Consider the following 24,626-nt stretch of genomic DNA (forward strand, 5'->3'; position numbering starts at 1 on the left):
ACCTCCTCTTCTTCCTCGCATTAAACAATGTTGAAAATCACAAGAAAACATGGCATGGTGATCTGACAACGCGTATAAGAGGGCCCCAACGCGTGATCATTCATGCAAACTTGTAAATGCCGAAGTGTGCACTTCTATGGCATGGCTGAACCTTTTTAGTTCATTTTATGTATATTTATTTCTACAAGATGATACATATGGGTGTACAGAAATATCGAAACTACGAACACTGCTGCCTCTTCAAACTTCTGTGTGAAGCCATGAGTCACGTTGCAACATTAAGACAAGTAGAGTGCAAAAAGTAAGCACACCTAATCGGAGAAAAGGATGAATCAAAGAAGATAAACTAAGTTACTACTATTATATTTTCGGACTTTAACGACATGCTGGGTGTTACAGCTATTATATTTTTTCTATGGACTTATAACTAAATCAAGTTTTCAGATGAGAATTTTCTAAGTGAATACTTTACCCAATTATGTCCATTAAATTAATTAAACTGAATGAAATTTCTACAAAATATTTAGGACCAAAAATCTAATGAATGATTAGAAATAGATAAGATGGACCAATATATATATTAATTAAAGTTGGAATTCACCATTTTAGTAGTATATATGTGTAAATATAATTAATTAATAATTCAAAGCATTGAAGATGATGCTCTCGTATTTGCGAGGGTCATCTTGCTAGTTTATGCAAACAAGACATATTTTTCATTTTCTATAGAATCGTCTGTTTGTCCCAAGGTGACCACGGCCTCGGCAAAGTTGCTAGTTCCAACGGTTGGTGATCCATCTAAGAACTTATAGACTAGGTGTTAAGCTAAGTACAGATCCATGTAGAAAACACGTGTTTTGTTTGACCAATTCACCAACAGTCGTATGACTCAAATTTGCCCGTTTTAATAAAAAAAAACAGGAAAGATATTAGAAAAGGCTAACGGAAGATGGCCGGGCGCCAGACTATTTTGTCGATAACAATATTCATTCCATTAATTAATGACATATATGACAAGCATTACACCATCCAGTTGGAGATACACCGAAACCCCAAGCCTTAAGCAAATTTGAAAATTACCTGACAAGAGGACGTTGGACATTTGTAATTTCTAGGCCGGCAAATATATATGTAAGGAAACACAAAATATTTCATTTTTGAAATAAGTATGCTGTCCAACGCAATGCAAATATAGAGAGAAGATAATCATTTCTTTCTTAAAAACAACATCGCATCCTTTACACTGCAGTGTGATTTTTTTCTAGTGCCTTTCAATTGCCCTTGCATTTAGCAGAAAGATATTATGTTGGATTTATATGGGCTGCACATGTAGGCAGCTCATGTAGCCTGCAAATTATAAAACCTCAAAGTTCCATCTACAATGCCTGCTTGGGGATAGCTGAGGAGCATTTTCGACTCGTGCGCCATGTCTTCCAGCGCATGACGGTTTGATTGGCTCGGTGCCTCCACCTGTCAGGCTATACAGGAGATGAGATACATAACATATGTTGAGATCTCTCCACTCTATTAGTCTCTCAACTGACCAAGGTCATTTCCCTACGCTGCTCTCAAGGCTTCTCGGCTAGCTCTGGGAAAGTAGACCTCCGATACTCGGTCCATGAGCTTTTGCATAGGGAGACAGACGATAAGTTATTTTGGGGAGTGTCTCGGCTGGGCTGCTAGACTCCGTTCGAATTCTTTCTCGCCAAATGTGTATCTTCTACATTTACGGATTAGGTGAACTCGACAAGACCATGGGTGATAACAACAATGTCCCTTGTGATCGGTGGTGGTGACCATCCTGGTCAATACCTATGGGCTCCACATATATGTATGCACCAAGATTTGCTCTTTTTTTTGGTAGATCTGCTAGATGTGCTTGCTTGTCTGCATGTGATTAGATTTGCTAGTGCATATTTGATTTTGATTTTGGTTATTAAACTTAGTTGTGAATTGCATGATAACAAAAGATATTTTATTGCTTGGGGATTATTTTTGGCCAAACAAGCTACCAAAAAAAAATCCACGAAACATGGTGACTAGTCACTGAAGATAAAACTACTAGCTAAAATTGTTGAAACCAATATTTGCCAAGGTAGTTCAGCCATTTCAGGCCTCGTTTTGAACAAGTGGTTTAAATCGTAGTATTGCGTAAAAACCATTTGATTCCACTGTAGTGGTTTAAATCATTTTGAACACCACTCACAGCAAATCCATTTGATTCCACTGTAGTCCCGTATCACTACAATTCTTACTCCAAGTTGTATGTTTTCCACATAGAGGTCATTTCCGGTTGAAAATTTAGACAAATGGCAAAGATTGCTGTCAAAATGAATAGTGCGAGGCTGAATATTTTTCTAAGTACAAATGCAATTTTTACAGCAGCAATAATACCAGATTGTACATGAAGCACTACGGGAAAACACTACGTTGCCGTGCGACCAATCGCACGGCAAAGGGGCCTATTTGCACGGCAAAGGATTTGCCGTGCGTCGGCGCACGGCAGCGTCTGCACGGCAACGCCCTCGACGGCAAAGAAGACATTGCCGTGCGCCTGACCAAACCGCACGGCAAAGGCTCGTTGCCGTGCGCGCTCTCGTTGCCGTGCGCTCGAGCGTTTGCCGTGCGCGCGCTCGTTGCCGTGCGCCCACTCCTTTGCCGTGCGCGCCGTCTCTGCCGTGCGTCCTGGAGGCTGCCGTGCGCCCAGACGTTGCCGTGCGCCCCGACGCTGCCGTGCCACCAAACGCTGCCGTGCGCCCCGACGCTGCCGTGCGCCCCGACGTTGCCGTGCGCCTGCTCGTTGCCGTGCTTCTCCTCTTTGCCGTGCGCCCACTCCCCAGCACGCACGGCAAAGGATTCTCCAGGGACACACACTGGCTTCCCAGGAGCACAGGCTTGCGCCACGTGGCGCCTTTGCCGTGTGTATGCACACGGCAAAGTGACAAATGTCCTTTGCCGTGTGCATACACACGGCAAAGGCCCCTAATTTTTCATTTTTTTTCTGTTTTTCTTTATTCCCTGCATTTCAAAATTGCATTTCACATATATATAACATATACAACATATATATTCACCATAGCATCACCAAACACATGAACAACACCACAAATACATCGAGCACACATAGTTTATGCATAACAAGTGCAATGTCCACAAATACATCAAGTACAAGTGCAATGTCCACAAATACATCAACACACATCAAGTACAAGTACAATCCATAACGGGAAAGTCCACAAATCCATCAAGACCATGCCATCAACCTTATTGTCCTCCTCCGCTTCCGCCGGCCTCATTGTCATTGCCTTGTGACATAAAATCTATAAGCAGGTTGATGGAATTAACATGCATTTGCATATTGAACACTTGAACAAGCACAAGTAGCGGGTTGGGCACAAGCGTAGGAGGACTCACCGAGGTTCATGCTCCGGATGATGTTCATGTTGTTGACGGTGATAGGTGTCCCCGGGGTCTGAGTGGGCGGTGGCGGCATCCACATGGAGTAAGGTGGAGGAGGAAGACTCCCCGGTGGAGAAGACAGAGCCGTCTGGCTCATGAGCCAGCTCATTCGTACTGCTGCTGCTGCATCATCTCTTCTTCTTTGTTGCATCCGCTGCATCATACGTGTCCGCTGCTGCTGGTACTCCAGAATCTGCCGCTCCATGTTCCGTGCGTGCTCCTGGGCCGCCTGCTCCTTCGCTGCCATCTCCTCCTACGTTGTGTTGCCGCGATGTCATTAACATTTCAATGGAAAGCATGTAAAGGAAATGTAGAGACCCGAGGAAGAACATACCCGTAACCGCTCGACAGCTAGATCCGAAGCCCGTGGCCGGGGCTCTACCTCAGGCTGGCCGCTCTTACGACCACGACGGATCTGGCGGAGAGAGGGAACCCTCGCTGGGTCGACGCACCCGTCACCAAACCATAGGCGGCCATGCTTCAAGCCTTCTCCCGCAAGCACCGCGACCTCAGGGTCAAAGTCCTCGGCCTCTGGATTGGCGTCCTCGCCGTGCTTCTGCTTGAACTTGGAGACATACGCCGTGCACTGGGTCTCGGATTGCGGGTTAACCCACAAGGACCCCGTCTCAGGATCAGGCGTCTTCCTTTGCTTCATCTTCTTTAGCACGGCAAAGACGTTAGGCTTCGCTCCTGTCCTGACTTCCTGCAAAAGAGAACATGTAATTGAGTGAAGTGACACACCCTTGCGGAGTTAACAAATATATAACATGAATTCAAAGAATGAAGGAACCATTAATTTGCTCACCTCCTTCTGCAGGTGAAGAGAGATGGGGATGCTGCCTTGGATATGCGATCCACCTCGCATCTCTGCCCGCTTCGCCTTGCCCTCCTCGTGCTTCTTGAGGTGCGGGGCATGTCCACCACATGACCATCGCACGAAAGCACCTATCGTCGTTGCCGACGTCTTGAGGAGGGTTCTACATGCACAAGATAAACCCATTATGGTAAAATAAACTACATGGCGATAAAGAAATCAATAACACATAAATGCAAATACACTGCAAGTACGCCACGGCTGCATGAGCGTGTCGCGAGCGTCCTCCTTACTCATGTGGACGAAGCGGTCGGCGTGCCAGTCGCGGACGCATTGAATACGTGCCTCGTAGTGCATGCCAGTCACCCTCTTCCTTGCAAGCTGGTGTAGGACATCATCGCACGCATTCTCCTTGCCCTCGGCCCTCTTGAAGTATTTCTGCAACCATGCACATAGGTAAAACAAGGGGCATTAGTGCAATTATTGTGAACCAAGGAGAGTGTATGAATGGTAAGAAGTCAAAAGTCACGTACCCAGAATTTGGCAACAACCATATCCGCCGCGGTGCCGCGGCCAAGAGGATCTTCCGCGAGGCTGTAGTGCGCCCACCTCCAAGCTACGTCGCAGCCACCAGTAGGGAAGTTGACTATCCCAGGGAAATACCACCTAAGTAGGCCCCCAAGGATGTTCGAGTACCCACGTGGCGGTCTCTGCGTCGGGTCTTCAAGCTGGAACGAGCTGCACCATGAAACGACAACATCAATATGTATGTGATAATAATTTTGATAATGACAAAATTGCGATAACGAAATGCCAAAAAATAACATGTACCTCCTTCCATAGGGCACAAGAACAACGTGCTGTAGCGCCAGCTTCTCGGCGAGGGAGCTGTGTTATCCCACGCCGATATGGCTTCCTATCACGTGGCCTCAGCCTCTCCAAAGCTGGAACGTCTTGGTAATCCTCCGGCTCACACCACTCGAGGCTTGGATCCGGATCGAACACTAAGTTCCCCAACCCCTCATCCTCCGAGAGGTCCTCCTCGTCCCCCTCCTCCTCCTGGTCCTCCCCACCCCCCTCCTCCTCCTGGTCCTCCCCACCCACCTCCTCCTCGTCCTCCCGACCCACCTCCTCCTCCTCGTCATCATCATCGGCTGCGGGAGGGGGGCTAGGACTAGGAGTGAGTACCCGCGTCGCATTCTTCCTACGCGGCCGCCCTGTGGGAGCGACAGGAGGGGGGCTAGGAGGGGGGCTAGGTGGGGGGCCCCGCCTCGAAGTCCCTACACCTACCAAGTCCTTGAGCTTCTTTTTAAGACCGCCACCCCTTTTTTTTGGCGGCATGCTTCAATCACCTGCAAACACAAATGAAGAGAGTGGTTTATTAGTACGCAATATTGTAAAGAGATAAATATTAGTGAAAGCAACAGAAATATAAGTAGATGAACATTAATGAAAGCAACAAATAATGCAAAAGGATGAACATTAATTAATTAGTGGAAGCAACAAATAGCTACCATAGAGTTCTCTCAAACATAGCACGGAGTTCTTACAAATAACCTAGCTAGACAATCTCTATTACACGGAGTTATTACAAATAGGCTAGCCTCACAATTACTACTACATAGATCAGTAGAGTTTGTGTCGCCATCCGTGATTGGACCGCGTGTCTCCTCATCGTCATCGAGGCTCGGCGAACCAATAATCATCAATGAAACCTGGAGGTGGTCCATACGCATCGAGGTCAATCCCTGCTTTGAACGCCTCGAGCAAACTCAGGTCTTCCGGGGCACAGACATCCTCGGCTTCATCTTACGCATTGTCTCCATCCATGCCCGCGTCTTCTTGTTCATCGTCTACGACCATGTCATCGATAGTCGGCAAGCCGATTGTGAAATGGCCGGGGAGCCCTTCTTCCTGATAAAACTCGACACTCCTTGCTGAGGGGTCTACGCGGCGGTAATCGTCCTTGTTTGGCGGGGGCGGCCTATTGCGTGAAGGCACCGTCATCACAACATCCCATCCATGTAGACGTTTTGTCGGGTTTCTGCACGCGTACGGGAGATAGAATACTTGAAAGGCCTGGGTTGCCAAGATGTACACATCCTCTCCCTTATAAACGGAGTTCCTTTCAACTTCGACCAACCCAATTTCAGGATCCCGTCTCACCCGACGTGGGTCAAACCAATGGCATTTGAAGACGACGGGATTTAGCCCTTTGTGAAACCCGTAATTCAGCTCGTATATACCCTCGACTCTTCCATAGTAATGGAGCCCATCATCACCTTGACATACCACCCCACTATTTATTGTCTTCGCGTTGGGCCGGCTTGTTGTGTATTGATGGAGTGCAGGAAGCGATACCCGTTCACGTCATAGGAGTTGAACGCTTCTACGGAATGGTCAAAGCCCCTAGCAATTTTTCTTAGCTCTGACTTCATCTCTTTGTCAGTTCTTGCCTACAAGTTTAGCACAAGAAGTTTAGAACGAGAAATGACCGATAAATGTAGGAAGTGCTAGCTAATTTGGATAGAATAGTACCAAATTACAAAACCAGCTACTGAAACCGAAACCGCCTCCCTTATCGAAAATTTGCTTGGATTCTTCCGGGGTAGGCTCCCTGTGGGTATTCTTCCAATGTATAGCCTTGAATTTCCTATACCGATGAAAAGAGGAAGAGTTAGCCACGAACATACGAGTGAATGTTTGCGAATAATTAAATGGTTCGCACTTACTCGATGTACGGCTTCACTTCGACCATGGTGTTTAAGACATACGAGTGGATCAAGGTCCGCTCAGGTAGGTCCGTTCTGTACGGCTTCGAGCCACTTGACTTGCCACCAAGCCCCACGAAGATGCTAAGCTTGGGTACTTCTTCATTGTTGGCGGCATTTAAACGGAGGACCGGGTTGTGCTTTGTGGGAATGTTGGGATCATAGTGCTTAGTGGTGAAGTTTGCCACCTCCACGTTCAGGACTGCCTCGGCTATGGATGCTTCGATCTTGCATTTATTGCCAGTCATTTGATGAAGCTTTTGTGTTTCTCTCTCGGGACCAAAGCGCCAACGGCCCAATTCGGGCCCCTTTAAGCACTCCTCCGCGAGGTGCAGGATCATGTGTTGCATCGGATTAAAAAACCCTGGAGGAAAGATCTTCTCCAGATCGCAAAGCAACACGGGTGCCTCTTCATCCAGCTTCTCAATCACTTTAGTGTCTAACTCCCTAGCACAAATCTGGCGGAAGAAAAAACTCAACCTCGCTAGCACTCGCCAAGTCTTCTCAGGGACATAGCCTCGAATCATCACCGGCATTATCCGCTCAAGCCATATGTGGTAGTCATGACTCTTCAGTCCTTGTACTCGCAGCGTTTCAATGTTCAGGCCCCTCATCCAGTTGGCTGCGAACCCATCGGGGAAAAACAAGGAGTCCTTCATCCATTGGAAGACCTCCCTTTTTGGGCCTTTGTGAGGCGAACGGAGCGTGTGGCTTAGTCCAAGTTTTTTTGGCACCATTAGGTGGCTGCATGTTCAACTCCGGCCTATCACACCACCTTTCTTGATCAATTCGAGCCTTTATGTTATCCTTCGTCTTCTCAGTGTCCACAATAGTGCTCCAAATGGCTTCACTGATATTCTTCTCGGTGTGCATTACATCAATGTTATGCGGGAGCTCGAGAAACTCAAAGTAAGGGAGCTTCCATAAGCACGGCTTGTGAGTCCATTGGTGTGTCTCCCCATATCCTAAGAAACCATTCCCATCAGGGCTAGGCTGAAGAGCATCTAACTCGGCCTTGATTTCCGTTCCGGTCTTCGGAATTGGCTTCGGGCCACGGACAACACGGCCTTTCTTGAAACTCTTTACATCACTCCTGTATGCATGCCTCCGCTCAAGGAACTGTCGAGCTTCATCAAAGCATGAATACTTGCCTCCCTTGTTTAGCCAGAAGAAAGTCACGGCACATGCACTTGCTTGTGGGCAAGGCCACTTCCCATGTGTACACCACCCGCAGAACAAAGCACGTGCTGGCAGGTCATGCAGGGACGTGTGGTACCACACATACATATCAAGTACTCCTTCTTTGATGCGTCATATGTTCGGATCCCGCGACCTTCCCAGCCACGAACCAAGTCATCCACCAGCGGTTCCGGTACACATTCATGTTCTTGCCGGGTATTTGGGCCACAGGATTATCATCGACACAAACATGTTCTACGATCTCATGCAGACGCCGGGGAGGTTCATGGGAATAACAAACAACGGCCAACAAGCGTATCTTGCAGCCGACATACCATATGGATTGAACCCATCGGTTGATATCGCAAGCGCTACGCTCCTCGGGTCACACTGCTTTCGGTGGAAATTTCTTCACAAAGTTCTTCCATGCGGTACCATCCGACGGATGTATCATCTTGTCGGTGTATCTGTTTCCTTCCACGGCCCACCTCATCTGCTGGGCGGTATCCTCGGTCATGAAGAGCCGCTGGATCCTCGGTAGAACTGGAAGATAGCGGAGGATATTCTTGGCAACCGTGGTCTGCCTCTTCTGACCATCACCATTGCGGTCTACCTCAAAGTACCTAGAGGAATTGCATTTGATGCAATAATTTGTGTCAGCGTGCTCCTCTCTGAATAGCATGCATCCCTTTGGACAAGCGTGTATCTGCTGAGATGACATCTTAAGGTCACTGAGCAATTTGGTCGAATAGTAGAAGTTTTGCGGCAAGAGGTGCCCTTTCGGCGAAGGCTGCCTACGATGACCAGAAGTTCATCGAACCCATCTCTGCACAAGTTCCTATGGCACTTCAAGGCCATAAGGCGAGCGATGGCATCTAGTTGGGTAACCTCTGTATTTTCATGTAGGGGTTTCTGCGAAGCAAACAGAGCCTCATAGTACTCCTTTGTGTTTTCCTCCGGGTCCTCACTTGTCTCCGCATCCTGAGGTGTCTCAACCTCTACATGAGAGCTTTCAGGCACATTACCATTAGCCAAGTTTTCTAAGCACCTATCAAAACCAGTGTCATATTCCCCCCTAGGTTGAATCTGCCGCACCTCCTTCCTAGCACGTTTCTTTGCCTTTTCTCCATGGTAAGTCCAAATCCTGTAGGACGGTGTGAACCCAAACTTGATCAGGTGCATACTCATAGTTTCCTTGTCCTGTGCCTTTCGGTTAGCGCACTTACTACAAGGGCACCAAACACTTATAGGTCTGCTAGGGATGGCAAACGCCCTATCCACAAACTGCTCGGTCTTTTCTCCCCATTCATCAGTATAGTTCCACTGACCGATTACGCCATCGTACATCCAGCCACGATTATCCATCCTCTAATCAGCAACAAAACAGACGAACATAGCATTTATATATCAAATACGAAATAAATGCATCATATATTTATTTATGTTACGCGTGCATCAACACGAAACTCTACTAGGTGGGCTCCTAGCAGCCGCCGGATCCGTAGATTGAGTACGTTCTCCGTGCTCTACCCCGATCCGAGACAGAATTTCGGCAGCACCTCCCCGCTGCTCTCCCGATACACGTCTCGGCAAAAAGCCGAGAGGGGTGTGCATCCGGAGAACAACGGGGAGGCGCTACCGAAATCCTGTCTCGGATCGGGGTAGAGCACGGAGAACGTACCCAACTACGCATCCGCCGGCTGTCCCGATAAATGCCGTAAGAGTTACGGTTCATAATATGCGAGACCACTAATGCATATTTATCCGCGTAACCCTTACGGTCGGGAAGAGACGCCTAGGTATCGCGACAGACTTGGTGATCTAGACATAAAGAAAAAACCTAGGTACAAGAGAGGCGAACGGATTCTCACCCTCGAAGCGTGACCGACAGCCGGCGAAGAAGACCAATGACCCTCCGGCAACGCTCCTCAAGCACCCCGACAACGCCGGCCCCTGTATCCACCTCGAAACATCGTCTGCATAGCGAGAAAAATAAATTAGTCATTCAAGTCAAGACTAAATTCTGCCTCAAATTCCTATTTGCTAAATGGCCCTAATTTTGACCTACCGAGACCTAAATTTTTCCGTACGCTCGTGTATGCAAATTTCACAAAATCAATGCATCTCAATGTGCTTTACGTGTCTTATCTTGATCCATGTAAAGGCATAAGGCAAAGTATTTTAACTTCATGCATGATATGAATAAAATACCAGCTCATGTCAAAATATCACACAAATAGCTCACAGATTTTCAAATTTATCTACATCTAGCAGCGTTCATTTCAATGTAACACACAAACAACCCGTCGGGTCGGGAACACACAAACACACCTTGCTGCAGAGATTGGCAGATTGGCGGAATGGGCAGTAGGCCGTCGTTTCGGGTCAGCAGGCCGTCGGGTCGAGGCAGCGAGGGTGGAGGACCTCCCGTATCCCGCCGGAATCGGAGCGAGCGGCGGGGGCGGCGGCGGGACCTAGCTCCCTAGCTAGCTCGGCCGCGGTGGCGGTGGGGGAGGGAGCAGCAGCGGTGGGGGAGGGAGCAGCAGCGGCGCGGTGGGGAGGGCGGGAAGCAGCGGCGGCGACGGGGAATGGCGGCGTGCGTGGCTGGCGGCGGTGGTTGGGGAGGGGCGGTGGTGTCCGTGGCTGGCGGCAGCGGCGGGGAGGGTGGCGGTGTGCGTGGCTGGCGGCAGCGGCCGGGAGAAGCGGCGATGGCGCGCGATGGTGGTGGCGTGGATGCGGGCGAGGCGGCGCGGCGTGGCGTGGATGCGGGCGAGGTGTCGATGCGTTTGTGGCTCAGGTGCCCCGACCAGGTACCGGCCTTATCCCCACACTTTGCCGTGCGCCGTTCTTTGCCGTGCGGCAAAGGGCCTTTGCCGTGCGGGCACTCTTTGCCGTGCGCATGGCGGCCTTTGCCGTGCGGCAGGGTTCTTTGCCGTGCGCCTGCGCACGGCAAAGCATTTTTTTTTACCACTTCTATAACACTAAGAATTTTATTTGTAAATTATCAATAACATTAAGTTTTATTTGTAAATTATATTAAACTTGTTTTTCAAAATGTGTATTATTTAATACTATATGTTTCATGTTTTTCAAGAAATGTGTGATTAACCCTAACCCTAAATCCTAACCCATTGATCTAGCCACATTAATCATAACCCTAACCCTAAATCATATAACCCTAAATCATATAACCCTAAATCATAACCCTAACCCTAAACCCTAACCCTAAATCCTAACACATTAATACTTAACCATAAATCCTAACACATTAATACTTAACCATGCATCATAAACCCTAACTCTAACCCTAAACCCTAAACCTATACCTAACCATAAATACTTACCCTTTAACCTAAATCTTTGGTTCTCCATGTGTATATGTACTAAACAAACCTAAAAGAATGAAAAGTTACATTGGTGCACCCTCGCGCGGAGAAATCTAGGGGGGTAGACCCGCCGGGGCACGCGTTCCGCTGTTTTGGGGGGAGGAGGGGGATAACGACCGCCGGAGCACCGGAACCCCACCAAACCTTGCATGTGGACCTATTCTATGTGTCAAAGTGTGATGCAAGGTGTGATTCACAAAATGGTGCATGGCATGGATCCCCGGTCTGACATTCCTCACCTTCGGGCGATAACACTTAACAGATTCCTGGACGTGTACGCTGAAGTGTCCCGCCGCGGGTATATCGGGGGCTAGACTGTGCCAAAGGGTGCCACACATGGTTTTCCATATGTCCATGGACTAAACAAACCTAAACCTATGAAAAGTTACATTGGTGCACCCTCGCGCGGAGAAATCTAGGGGGGTAGACCCGCCGGGGCACGCGTTCCGCTGTTTTGGGGGGAGGAGGGGATAACGACCGCCGGAGCACCGGAACCCCACCAAACCTTGCATGTGGACCTATGATATGTGTCAAAGTGTGATGCAAGGTGTAATTCACCAAATGGTGCATGGCATGGATCCCCGGTCGACATTCCTCACCTTCGGGCGATAACACTTATGATTCCCCGGACGTGTCTGTTGAAGTGTCCCTTGTGGTATATCGGGGCTAGACTGTGCCAAAGGGTGCCACACATGGTTTTCCATATGTCCATGGACTAAACAAACCTAAACCTATGAAAAGTTACATTGGTGCACCCTCGCGCGGAGAAATCTAGGGGGGTAGACCCGCCGGGGCACGCGTTCCGCTGTTTTGGGGGGAGGAGGGGGATAACGACCGCCGGAGCACCGGAACCCCACCAAACCTTGCATGTGGACCTATTCTATGTTTCAAAGTGTGGTGCAAGGTCTAATGGTGCAAAAGTAGCTCCCCTAAACCCTAAACCCTAAGGCGGGAGGCTTCGAGCCCTAAACCCCTCTAAATCCCTAAACCACGGCCGGAGCTGCAGAACCATGCATCATAAACCCTAACCCTAACCCTAAACCCTAAACCTATACCTAACCATAAATACTTACCCTTTAACCTAAACCCTAGCCCTAGCCCTAAACCCTAGCCCTAACCCTACACCTAACCCTAACCAAGTAGACCTGCACACCGTCGGCCAGTGTGATAATGGCTCTAGCTGCTGGTATATGTGCCAAAGGGTCCCAATCTTTGGTTCTCCATGTGTATATGTACTAAACAAACCTAAAAGAATGAAAAGTTACATTGGTGCACCCTCGCGCGGAGAAATCTAGGGTGGTAGACCCATTTGGGGCACACGTTCACGTTGTTTTGGGGGGAGGAGGGGGATAACGACCGCCGAGCACCGGAACCCCACCAAACCTTGCATGTGGACCTATTCTATGTGTCAAAGTGTGATGCAAGGTGTGATTCACAAAATGGTGCATGGCATGGATCCCCGGTCTGACATTCCTCACCTTCGGGCGATAACACTTAACAGATTCACCGGACGTGTACGTTGAAGTGTCCCGCCGCGGGTATATCGGGGGCTAGACTGTGCCAAAGGGTGCCACACATGGTTTTCCATATGTCCATGGACTAAACAAACCTAAACCTATGAAAAGTTACATTGGTGCACCCTCGCGCGGAGAAATCTAGGGGAGTAGACCCGTGGGGAACGCGTTCCATTGTTTTGGGGGAGGAGGGGGATAACGACCGCCGGAGCACCGGAACCCCACCAAACTTTGCATGTGGACCTATTCTATGTGTCAAAGTGTGATGCAAGGTGTGATTCACAAAATGGTGCATGGCATGGATCCCCGGTCGACATTCCTCACCTTCGGGCGATAACACTTAATGATTCCCCGGACGTGTACGCTGAAGTGTCCCGCCGCGGGTATATTGGGGGCTAGACTGTGCCAAAGGGTGCCACACATGGTTTTCCATATGTCCATGGACTAAACAAACCTAAACCTATGAAAAGTTACATTGGTGCACCCTCGCGCGGAGAAATCTAGGGGGGTAGACCCGCCGGGGCACGTTGCCCGCGTTCTGTTTTGGGGGGAGGAGGGGGATAACGACCGCCGGAGCACCGGAACCCCACCAAACCTTGCATGTGGACCTATTCTATGTGTCAAAGTGTGATTCAAGGTGTGATTCACAAAACGGTGCATGGCATGGATCCCCGGTCTGACATTCCTCACCTTCGGGCGATAACACTTAATGATTCTGGACGTGTCTGTTGAAGTGTCCCGCCGCGGGTATATCGGGGGCTAGACTGTGCCAAAGGGTGCCACACATGGTTTTCCATATGTCCATGGACTAAACAAACCTAAACCTATGAAAAGTTACATTGGTGCACCCTCGCGCGGAGAAATCTAGGGGGGTAGACCCGCCGGGGCACGCGTTCCGCTGTTTTGGGGGAGGAGGGGGATAACGACCGCCGGAGCACCGGAACCCCACCAAACCTTGCATGTGGACCTATTCTATGTGTCAAAGTGTGATGCAAGGTGTGATTCACAAAATGGTGCATGGCATGGATCCCGGTCTGACATTCCTCACCTTCGGGCGATAACACTTATGATTCCCGGACGTGTCTGTTGAAGTGTCCACTTGTGGGTATATCGGGGGCTAGACTGTGCCAAAGGGTGCCACACATGGTTTTCCATATGTCCATGGACTAAACAAACCTAAACCTATGAAAAGTTACATTGGTGCACCCTCGCGCGGAGAAATCTAGGGGTAGACCCGGCAGAGCACGCGTTCATTGTTTTGGGGGAGGAGGGGGATAACGACCGCCGGAGCACCGGAACCCCACCAAACCTTGCATGTGGACCTATTCTATGTTTCAAAGTGTGGTGCAAGGTCTTATGGTGCAAAAGTAGCTCCCCTAAACCCTAAACCCTAAGGCAGGGAGGCTTCGAGCCCTAAACCCCTCTAAATCCCTAAACCACGACGCCGGAGCTGCAGAACCATGCATCATAAACCCTAACCCTAACCCTAAACCCTAAACCTATACCTAACCATAAATACTTACCCTTTAACCTAAACCCTAGCCCTAGCCCCTAAACCCTAGCCCTAACCCTACACCTAACCCTAACCAGTAGACCAGGCACACCGTCGACCGTGTGATAATGGCTCTAGCTGCTGGTATATGTGCCAAAGGGTCCCAATCTTTGGTTCTCCATGTGTATATGTACTAAACAAACCTAAAAGAATGAAAAGTTACATTGGTGCACCCTCGCGCGGAGAAATCTAGGGGGGTAGACCCGCTGGGGCACACGTTCCGCTGTTTTGGGGGGAGGAGGGGGATAACGACCGCCGGAGCACCGGAACCCCACCAAACCTTGCATGTGGACCTATTCTATGTGTCAAAGTGTGATGCAAGGTGTGATTCACAAAATGGTGCATGGCATGGATCCCCGGTCTGACATTCCTCACCTTCGGGCGATAACACTTATGATTCTGGACGTGTACGCTGAAGTGTCCCGCCGGGTATATCGGGGGCTAGACTGTGCCAAAGGGTGCCACACATGGTTTTCCATATGTCCATGGACTAAACAAACCTAAACCTATGAAAAGTTACATTGGTGCACCCTCGCGCGGAGAAATCTAGGGGGGTAGACCCGCCGGGGCACGCGTTCATTGTTTTGGGGGAGGAGGGGGATAACGACCGCCGGAGCACCGGAACCCCACCAAACCTTGCATGTGGACCTATTCTATGTGTCAAAGTGTGATGCAAGGTGTGATTCACAAAATGGTGCATGGCATGGATCCCCGGTCGACATTCCTCACCTTCGGGCGATAACACTTAACAGATTCCTGGACGTGTACGCTGAAGTGTCCCGCCGCGGGTATATCGGGGGCTAGACTGTGCCAAAGGGTGCCACACATGGTTTTCCATATGTCCATGGACTAAACAAACCTAAACCTATGAAAAGTTACATTGGTGCACCCTCGCGCGGAGAAATCTAGGGGGGTAGACCCGCCGGGGCACGCGTTCCGCTGTTTTGGGGGGAGGAGGGGGATAACGACCGCCGGAGCACCGGAACCCCACCAAACCTTGCATGTGGACCTATTCTATGTTTCAAAGTGTGGTGCAAGGTCTAATGGTGCAAAAGTAGCTCCCCTAAACCCTAAACCCTAAACTGGGGAGGCTTCGAGCCCTAAACCCCTCTAAATCCCTAAACCACGACGCCGGAGCTGCAGAACCATGCATCATAAACCCTAACCCTAACCCTAAACCCTAAACCTATACCTAACCATAAATACTTACCCTTTAACCTAAACCCTAGCCCTAGCCCCTAAACCCTAGCCCTAACCCTACACCTAACCCTAACCAGTAGACCAGGCACACCGTCGACCGTGTGATAATGGCTCTAGCTGCTGGTATATGTGCCAAAGGGTCCCAATCTTTGGTTCTCCATGTGTCTATGTACTAAACAAACCTAAAAAGAATGAAAAGTTACATTCGTGCACCCTCGCGCGGAGAAATCTAGGGGGTAGACCCGGCCGGGGCACACGTTAGTTGTTTTGGGGGAGGAGGGGGATAACGACCGCCGGAGCACCGGAACCCCACCAAACCTTGCATGTGGACCTATTCTATGTGTCAAAGTGTGATGCAAGGTGTGATTCACAAAATGGTGCATGGCATGGATCCCCGGTCTGACATTCCTCACCTTCGGGCGATAACACTTAATGATTCTGGACGTGTACTGTTGAAGTGTCCCGCCGCGGGTATATCGGGGGCTAGACTGTGCCAAAGGGTGCCACACATGGTTTTCCATATGTCCATGGACTAAACAAACCTAAACCTATGAAAAGTTACATTGGTGCACCCTCGCGCGGAGAAATCTAGGGGGGTAGACCCGTCGGGGAACGCGTTCATTGTTTTGGGGGAGGAGGGGGATAACGACCGCCGAACACCGGAACCCCACCAAACTTTGCATGTGGACCTATTCTATGTGTAAAAGTGTGATGCAAGGTGTGATTCACAAAATGGTGCATGGCATGGATCCCCGGTCTGACATTCCTCACCTTCGGGCGATAACACTTAACAGATTCCTGGACGTGTACGCTGAAGTGTCCCGCCGCGGGTATATCGGGGGCTAGACTGTGCCAAAGGGTGCCACACATGGTTTTCCATATGTCCATGGACTAAACAAACCTAAACCTATGAAAAGTTACATTGGTGCACCCTCGCGCGGAGAAATCTAGGGGGGTAGACCCGCCGGGGCACGCGTTCCGCTGTTTTGGGGGGAGGAGGGGGAGAACGACCGCCGGAGCGCCGGAACCCCACCAAACCTTGCATGTGGACCTATGATATGTGTCAAAGTGTGATGCAAGGTGTGATTCACAAAATGGTGCATGGCATGGATCCCCGGTCTGACATTCCTCACCTTCGGGCGATAACACTTATGATTCTGGACGTGTACGCTGAAGTGTCCCGCCGCGGGTATATCGGGGGCTAGACTGTGCCAAAGGGTGCCACACATGGTTTTCCATATGTCCATGGACTAAACAAACCTAAACCTATGAAAAGGTATATTGGTGGAACCTCGCGCGGAGAAATCTAGGGGGTAGACCATCCGGGGCCCACAGACAGCCGTTTTTAGGGGGGGAATGACCCCCGGAGCACCGAAATGCAACCAAAACTTGCAACTGGACCTAAAACCTACCCTAACAAACCTAAGAGAATGAAAAAGTACATTGTGCACCCTCGCGCGGAGAAATCAACGGGGGTAGACCCGTCGTCCCGCTGTTTTGGGGGGAAGGAGGGGGACGGCCGCCGGAGCACCGGAACCCTGATATTTGTGGGGGATGAGCATGGAGACTAATTTTGTATTGCACATTGTCTTAAGTAACACTAATAAATAGTCATCAAAAAGTAAAACTAATAAAAAAATATAAGTATTAGATGAAATAAAATAGAAAACAAATAAAATAAATGACGGCGCACGGCAAAGAAGAAATCGCACGGCAAAGGAGGCTTTGCCGTGCACTTTTCCTGGCCTCACGGCAAAGGGAGGCCCACGGCAATGTCCCAGCCCCTTTGCCGACCAGGTTTTCTTTGCCGTGAGGCTCTTATGCTCTTTGCCGTGCTAGCTTCTTTGCCGTGGGCTTTCGAGGGACTTTGCCGTGCGCTGATACTTTGCCGTGCGGCGCTGCTGACTTTGCCGTGAACCGAATCTTTGCCGTGCGCCACCCTGTATCTTTGCCGTGCACATTTTCTTTGCCGTGCGTGCCTCTTGCGTCGCACGGCAAAGAAATCTTTGCCGTGCGGTAGCTCACGGCAATGATTTGCTGCACGGCAGCGCCTGATTTTCCTGTAGTGAAGCTGATAGTCATAGCATCACGATATTCTGATTACAACGAACCGGGTAAGAGAAAAACTCTTAAATTCCATAATAAGTTAGACAAACATGAAGAGATGCATATAATCAACAGCTCTTTCTTACTTCATCTCAGTCATCCTCCTCTGTTGCAACCTGTGCAGAGCACTATCACCATCACCCTCCTAAAAAGGACGATATCCCGGTCCTCCTTATAAGAACAAAATGTAATAAAGTTGAGTATCACATTGATGTAGTATATTTATAAATGTAATATTGAAAACTAAGAGATATGTGATGAACATGAGCACCACAAGACAAAATGATATTCCACATAAATGCATTTGATCCATTGTTGGTAAACCCTCCAACGAAAAATATTTTCATTAAAATCTTGAGACATTTTTATGTGGGGGGATGTGGAATTTCATGTGACATGCATTCACTCCCGCTCCCTACAATACACGAAACAATGAAACATTCCATGTGGTCCGCGTTCCCTCGGCAAGCAATTAACCCACATCAGCACATGCACCATTGACCAATTCCTCATGGGCGCGCATGAGACTGGTAATATATATTTTCAAATAAGGTTGATCATCTATCTAAGTCATTGATACATCCTCACATTTTTCATGTGTGTAATCCCAAATTTTAGCTAAACCAACAACATATATCATCACTTGTCTGTACAGTCAACCTCGTCGTGTCCTCTTGAGAGTAGTGCTACAGGAGTTCATGCTCATAAAAAGCGCAGCGTTCAATTGGTAACCAAAGTTTTTTTTCAGATCAAACTTGTCCGGCTTCTGGATTTTGCTATATGAAATAAAATAAAAAAGGCAGTGTGCGTCACTTGACACAGAAGCCGGGGCTGCATTCCCCTTTTCGAAAAGAAAGTTGGTGACCATCGTTGTGCAGCCGTTGCTCGACATCTGCAAGCAGTTGCTTTTCTTTGTGGTCAATCGTGTCGGCGTCGAGCCCCTGCAAATGGCCATCGCTCGCGCAGCCCTGGTGGCCACATCACGTGCCACTCTAAGCTCCGAACTCGGCCCTGTCATGAAACATGTGGGTTTCAGGTGCTACGTTCATTCTAAGCTCATCCGGTCTCGCCTATAGGATTGTGGGCAACATGAGCTTGATTCCCTCCCCCATCCAGCCAGAGCTGAAGCTTCTCTTTGTCAATGTTCTGGGATCCCTGGCTTCCCCAACAGGTTCGTCGCTAATGCATTACGAACTACTTCGTTTCATCCTTTGTTTCTGAATATAAGACGTTTTGGCAGTTTAATTTGAGCTGCTAAAATATTTTATATTTGGAAACTGAGGAAGTACGTACATAGAACTTCTGATAGATATAAACATTGACATGCCAAAGCTCCTGTAGTTCAGCCTCAACCGTAACATGCTGTAAAGGATGCCTGCGATCGATTCTTGCTAGGATCCATCCTCAAGTTAGTATAATTTATTAAACTGTTCCAGAAAAATCACTGGAGATTTCGCCCCTGACCTACCAAAGTTCCCCTCTCTCTGAACTGAACAATGTGTTAGCTCTCCTAATAATAAAGTATGGACTGGGCTAAGTCATGAAGAGGGGAACATATCCATGCCTGCATGACAAATTTCTTTGTTTGCATCGCAGACACGCTTCTCTTGTAGATTAATCCATTAGTACTATTCGCGTCTGATGAATCCATTAGTACTACTGAGTGATATTCCCTCGATATTCGAATAATAAGTTCGTAATAACATCTTATATTTTGGGACGGAAGGGTAGAAGTTAAGGTCATAAACTAAGTGTTTTATTTTCCTCTCTATCTTTGTAGATGAATTCATTAGCACTATTCAAGACATGCATTAAATTTTTATTCAATGCAAAAGACTATCTAAAATGCAATAGTTCAATAAAGACCTGATCAAAAAATTGTGAAGAGATATGTAGTATTACTGTAAAAATGTGCAGCATTGTATGCATCATACACCACGTCTGCTATGTGTTATGCACATGTATGACCAACAAAGAGAATATAGTTGAGCTAAAAAATTCCCAAACAAATAAAAACACTCCTCCACTAATCTGGTGGCCTCACAATTGAAATATCTGCATGACAGTACATCTGTACCTACATAATATTTAACCGTTGAAGCGTTGGAACTTAATACTGGTGAAAAATTTGTCAAATGGTGTTCTTGTTATAAATATAATTCATTCATTTCTGATGTAACTAAAACATGTTTATAAATATACATATGCATCTTCTGGCAATTTACCCATTGCAGCATAAGTTATATATAGGGTAGCACAATAAAAACTTTGGTTATATGTTCTTATCTAATAGCACATACAATCAACACATGCAATCTACAATGGTGTTCTTGTAAATGGTATGGTAATCATTTTTCGAACATATTCTAGAACATATATATTAAAGATGACTCCCTCCATTTGCGAAGGCCATATATCTTTGTTTTTTTTTTCTTTTGAAACACATTCATCACACTAAAGATCACTCCATTTGTGAGGACCATTGTATTAGTGGAAGTGTAAAATCATAATAGACATCATGTTGATATGAATACAGTAGTTGGTTCGATTAACCACTGAAGTGGAAAATCCAACTGCGAAGGCATATATGTAGTAGTGCATAGTTTTGACATAAATGGGAGAAACTCTCACAAAAGTTAGTCCCCATACCCAAGGAGCAAATAAAGGGAAGGGATGAATATTCCTTGGTTAATCCGTATAACTATTTATAGTTACTTAGCACTCTCCTATAAACCAAAGCACACATGTATTTACTTAAGGATTTAAGGTTGTTCATATGGGATTTATCCAACAACAAAACGATTACTTTAATTTGTTAAGAAAATATTTTGTTACACTGTATCTAGGACCTGAAACACATAAAGAAAGGGATATGCAAAAACTGCATTTTTTAAGAAGTGAAGTATCAATTGAACTCTAGCGAACAGCAAGGGCGGTGTTGGATCAAACTGATTGTAGCTATGCCGCAAGTTTAAGCATATTTTAGTCTACGAATTGCTTGAGCTCCTATTATGTTACCTTCCAAATTGATCAATACATGTTTTACTAAAACAAATGATATGCATATGGTATAGCCAAGGGGAGACATGACCGTATAAGAGACTTAACACTAGAAAAAATGTAAATAATAAATATATAAACATGTGTTTAACAATTGTAAAGGTACTTTTTAATAGTTCATATATACGTTTTGGCCGCCATGCTTGTAAATTTGGATCTACTTATTCCCAATAAGCACCATGCAATGCAAAAAAATCATCTCCAAATTTATTCCGTAAGCATGTCTTTGACAAGTTTTTGAGCTAGAAAGTACTTATTGGGCGTTGTTGAAGTCTTGCTCTTAATTCTGAAACATAACAAAGTTAAAATAAATGGATTTGATCAGAGAGTTAGGCCTCTAACGAACCGTATAAGATATTTAAAAATAAATGGACTAGAATAGAGAGTTAGGCCTCTAATGGACGTAAACTAACTAACCATCTAGTCTTAATTCTCCCGTCTTAAAAAATATATATACCGCTTAATGAGTAGGCTGTGGGAGCATTGCGCTGGGCTTCTCACTCATGAACCGTGTTGTGTTTCCTTAAAATACAAATATGACAACAAGGGCCACCGTTGCTAATCTCAATTCATGTATTTAGTCCATGTTAAAATACAGGTACACCATACATTATATGCCAATTTCTCCCACACATAAGGCTTGGATTGACCACATCTATGCAGTGCTCGCCATATGACCTGTATATGCATGTTTCCATACACAGAAAAGGCAACAAGCACAACGGAAAGCAGTTAATCAATAAAAATAATTATGGCACCGAATCTCAAAAGGTTGGACAACAGTGAATTCCATTATATAATAATATGGCTGGATTACATCATAGAATCTTTGTCTAGTACAGACATAAAGAGAGCAACGCGGTGACAGAGAAAAAAAAATCTAATTCCATTCTCGCTCATGCAAACCAACTAACCCTGAGATCCGCCAGTAATACTCCTCATTAAATCAAGAAAGTTAAGCTGGAGCAACAAAGTTGATCGAGTCAAACCATCAAGACTCTACGATTCTAGGGAGCTTGGGTCGGCACCTGTGGGGAAAATATCCCAGCCTGCACGAAGAGGGCATGCATTTCCTCAGTGGTAGAGAGGCTATTGCCGTCCAGCAGCTCGCGGTAGCCACCATTGTGTGGCTGCACCATGGGCAAAGAATCAACCATTGGCACGTCCACGGGTTCACGAGGAGGTGGTGGAAGCAACGCGGGTGCCGCAGCCGACCGGAGCTCCTGGAGGCGCGCCTTGACGGCCTGGAGCTTATCCTGCACCCTCGATCCGACGGCGGTGACGATGTCAATAGGCAGGTCGTCGAAGCTTTTGCGGCGACCGGCGAGGAAGTCGAACAGGACGAGGTTGATCTCCACGTCGCGGGTCTGCCTCTGGACATTGGACAGCTTCACTCTTACCTTTTGGTTCCTCTGCTTGAGGAAATCGATGATGTCCAGATTGTTCTTGCAGCTATCCAAATCCGGTAGGTCCCTGTACCGGCGCACGACAGCGGAGGCCGCCTCCGGTGATGGCCAGACCACCGGCCGGGCGTCACCTGGGCGGTACGCAATGAGACACACGGGGATGTTGCAGAGGATAGAGAGCTCCCTGGCCTTCTTGACAACAATGGGGAGGCGCTTCCTAAGTGTCGCCTTGCGCCTCTTCTCGTCCGTGATCCGCTGGATCTTCACCCTCTCTCCCTTACGAGCCATTGCCCCCCTGCTTTTTGACTTGTGAGAAGAAGAGGGACGGTAGGGCCCATTTTATAGCAGAAAATATTTCGATGGTAATAATTTCTGTTAAATATTTTGGTTGTCAAGATCGCAAAATATATCATCCAGTAAAGATCAGATCTTTATAGAGAAGAAGTGTATTAAACTCTAGATATACCAAAAGCAGGATAACGACATGTGTATTTGAGTCAGCAATATTGTTCCAACGTTCATATATGTATTTTGCCATGTGTAGTAGAACAAAAATAATCCCTCGCTGGGATTTTGAATTTCGGTGCGAGAATAATTTTGGGACCTATCGAAATATCCGAAATATCGGAAATCTCTGAAATTTTGAGATCATTTCGAGTAAAATTTGCAAATTAACATGATGTTTAAGGAAAATCCACTTTTAAACATGAGAGCATATGCTCCTGCTACATGGGATAGACATTTTAAAGTGTTAAATAAATCTAAATAAGAATTTAGGGCCGATACTTTCTACTCCTCCGGTCTAGGGCCAGAGTCAGGCTCAGCAGCCTCGTGGTATGACAACATCTTCTTGTCCTCCCTGCTCCTACTATGGTAAGCCTGGCCACGATGTCTCTAGCTGCTGGAGGAGGGATCCCAGTTTACGACAACAGTATCATGCTCGTAAGCAGGCTGGCTCTTCAGGATCTTCTGCAGTTGCACTGTCTGATCAGAACATTATCCGTGGTCTTCGTGGTCTGCTCGCTGCTACAGGCTCCTCCTCGAAGGGTACTGTTGGTTCTGTGCCTGGCTCTTCTGGCACTGCGCGACCACCATCTTCTACACAGTCAGGTACGTCATCCCCGTGGTATCTGGATTCTGAAGCTTCTTTTCATATGACTTCTGCGTCTTCTATTCTTTCTGCTCTTCGCTCTCTTATTTCTCATGTCCGTGTTATCACGGCTGATGGTACTTCTCTTCCTGTTTCCAGTCGAAGCACCCTCTCTACTCCCTCTTTCTCTGTTCCTAACGTTTCTCATGTTCCTAGTCTTAAGATGAACATTTTTTCTGCTAGCCAGCTTACTGATTCTGGTTGTCGCGTCATTCTTGACGCTGATTCTTGTGCGGTTCAGGACCGCCGTACACAGGCCCTGTTTGGAGCTGGCCCTCGCAGCCTTGAGTCTCCGGGTCTATGGGAGTTAGACTGGCTTCGCGTTCCATCCGCTGATACTTCTTCTGCCAGTTCTCCTGCAGTTGCTGCTTCCTTCACTGGCTCTTTTCAGCAGTGGCATCATCGGCTGGGTCACCTTTGTGGCGCCCGTTTATCGTTATTAGTCCGTCGTGGTCTTCTGGGGTCTGTCTCAGGAGATGTGTCTTTAAATTGTCAGGGTTGTAGGTTAGGCAAACCGATTCAGCTTCCCTACTAGTGTGTCTGTATCTCAGCGCCCTTTTGATTTAGTTCATTTAGATGTTTGGGGTCCGGCTCCCTTTGCTTCAAAAGGGGGCCATCGATACTATATTTTGTTCATTGATGATTTTTCACGGTCACCTGGTTGTTCTTTATGCGCTCTCGCAGTGAGGTGCTCTCTATTTATCAGCGCTTTGCGGCCATGGTTCGTACTCATTATTTCACGCCTATTCGTGTGTTTCGTGCTGATTCTGCAGGTGGGTATATCTCGTAGCACCTGCGTGGTGTCCGTGCTGAGCAGGGCACCCTCGCTAAGTTCTCGTGTCCCGGCGCCCATGCTCGAAATGGTGTCGCCGAGCGTAAGCATCATCATATTCTTGAGACTACCCGTGCTATGATGATTGCTTCCTCTCTTCCGCCGCATTTCTGGGCTGAGGCTGGCGCTACGTCGACTTAACTCATTAACATTCAGCCTTTTGTTGCCCTTCAAGGTGGCATTCCTCTCGAGCGTCT

General features: G+C 47.6%; 2 protein-coding genes and 1 long non-coding RNA gene across 3 annotated transcripts; all 3 read right to left on the reverse strand.

The window, feature by feature from the left end:
* Positions 1-3,564: 3,564 nt before the first annotated feature.
* On the reverse strand, positions 3,565-4,358 carry LOC139831950 (uncharacterized). Its single transcript, XM_071821361.1, has 4 exons — positions 4,265-4,358; positions 3,794-4,162; positions 3,625-3,712; positions 3,565-3,593 (listed from the first exon to the last, which is right to left on the reverse strand). The coding sequence occupies exons 1-4, from the start codon at positions 4,322-4,324 to the stop codon at positions 3,565-3,567; spliced, it is 546 nt and encodes a 181-aa protein (XP_071677462.1). The 5' UTR covers positions 4,325-4,358.
* A 1,044-nt stretch (positions 4,359-5,402) lies between these two features.
* LOC127346835 (uncharacterized) lies at positions 5,403-10,629 on the reverse strand. The gene is made up of 3 exons (XR_007879588.2): positions 10,555-10,629; positions 10,095-10,199; positions 5,403-5,625 (listed from the first exon to the last, which is right to left on the reverse strand). It is a non-coding gene; the product is annotated as an uncharacterized lncRNA (long non-coding RNA).
* An 11,419-nt stretch (positions 10,630-22,048) lies between these two features.
* LOC127330115 (agamous-like MADS-box protein AGL80) lies at positions 22,049-22,735 on the reverse strand. Its single transcript, XM_051356446.1, has one exon. The coding sequence runs from the start codon at positions 22,733-22,735 to the stop codon at positions 22,049-22,051; it is 687 nt and encodes a 228-aa protein (XP_051212406.1).
* Positions 22,736-24,626: the final 1,891 nt, after the last annotated feature.

Source organism: Lolium perenne, chromosome 1 (genome assembly GCF_019359855.2).
Source record: "Lolium perenne isolate Kyuss_39 chromosome 1, Kyuss_2.0, whole genome shotgun sequence".
Lineage (NCBI taxonomy): Eukaryota > Viridiplantae > Streptophyta > Magnoliopsida > Poales > Poaceae > Lolium > Lolium perenne.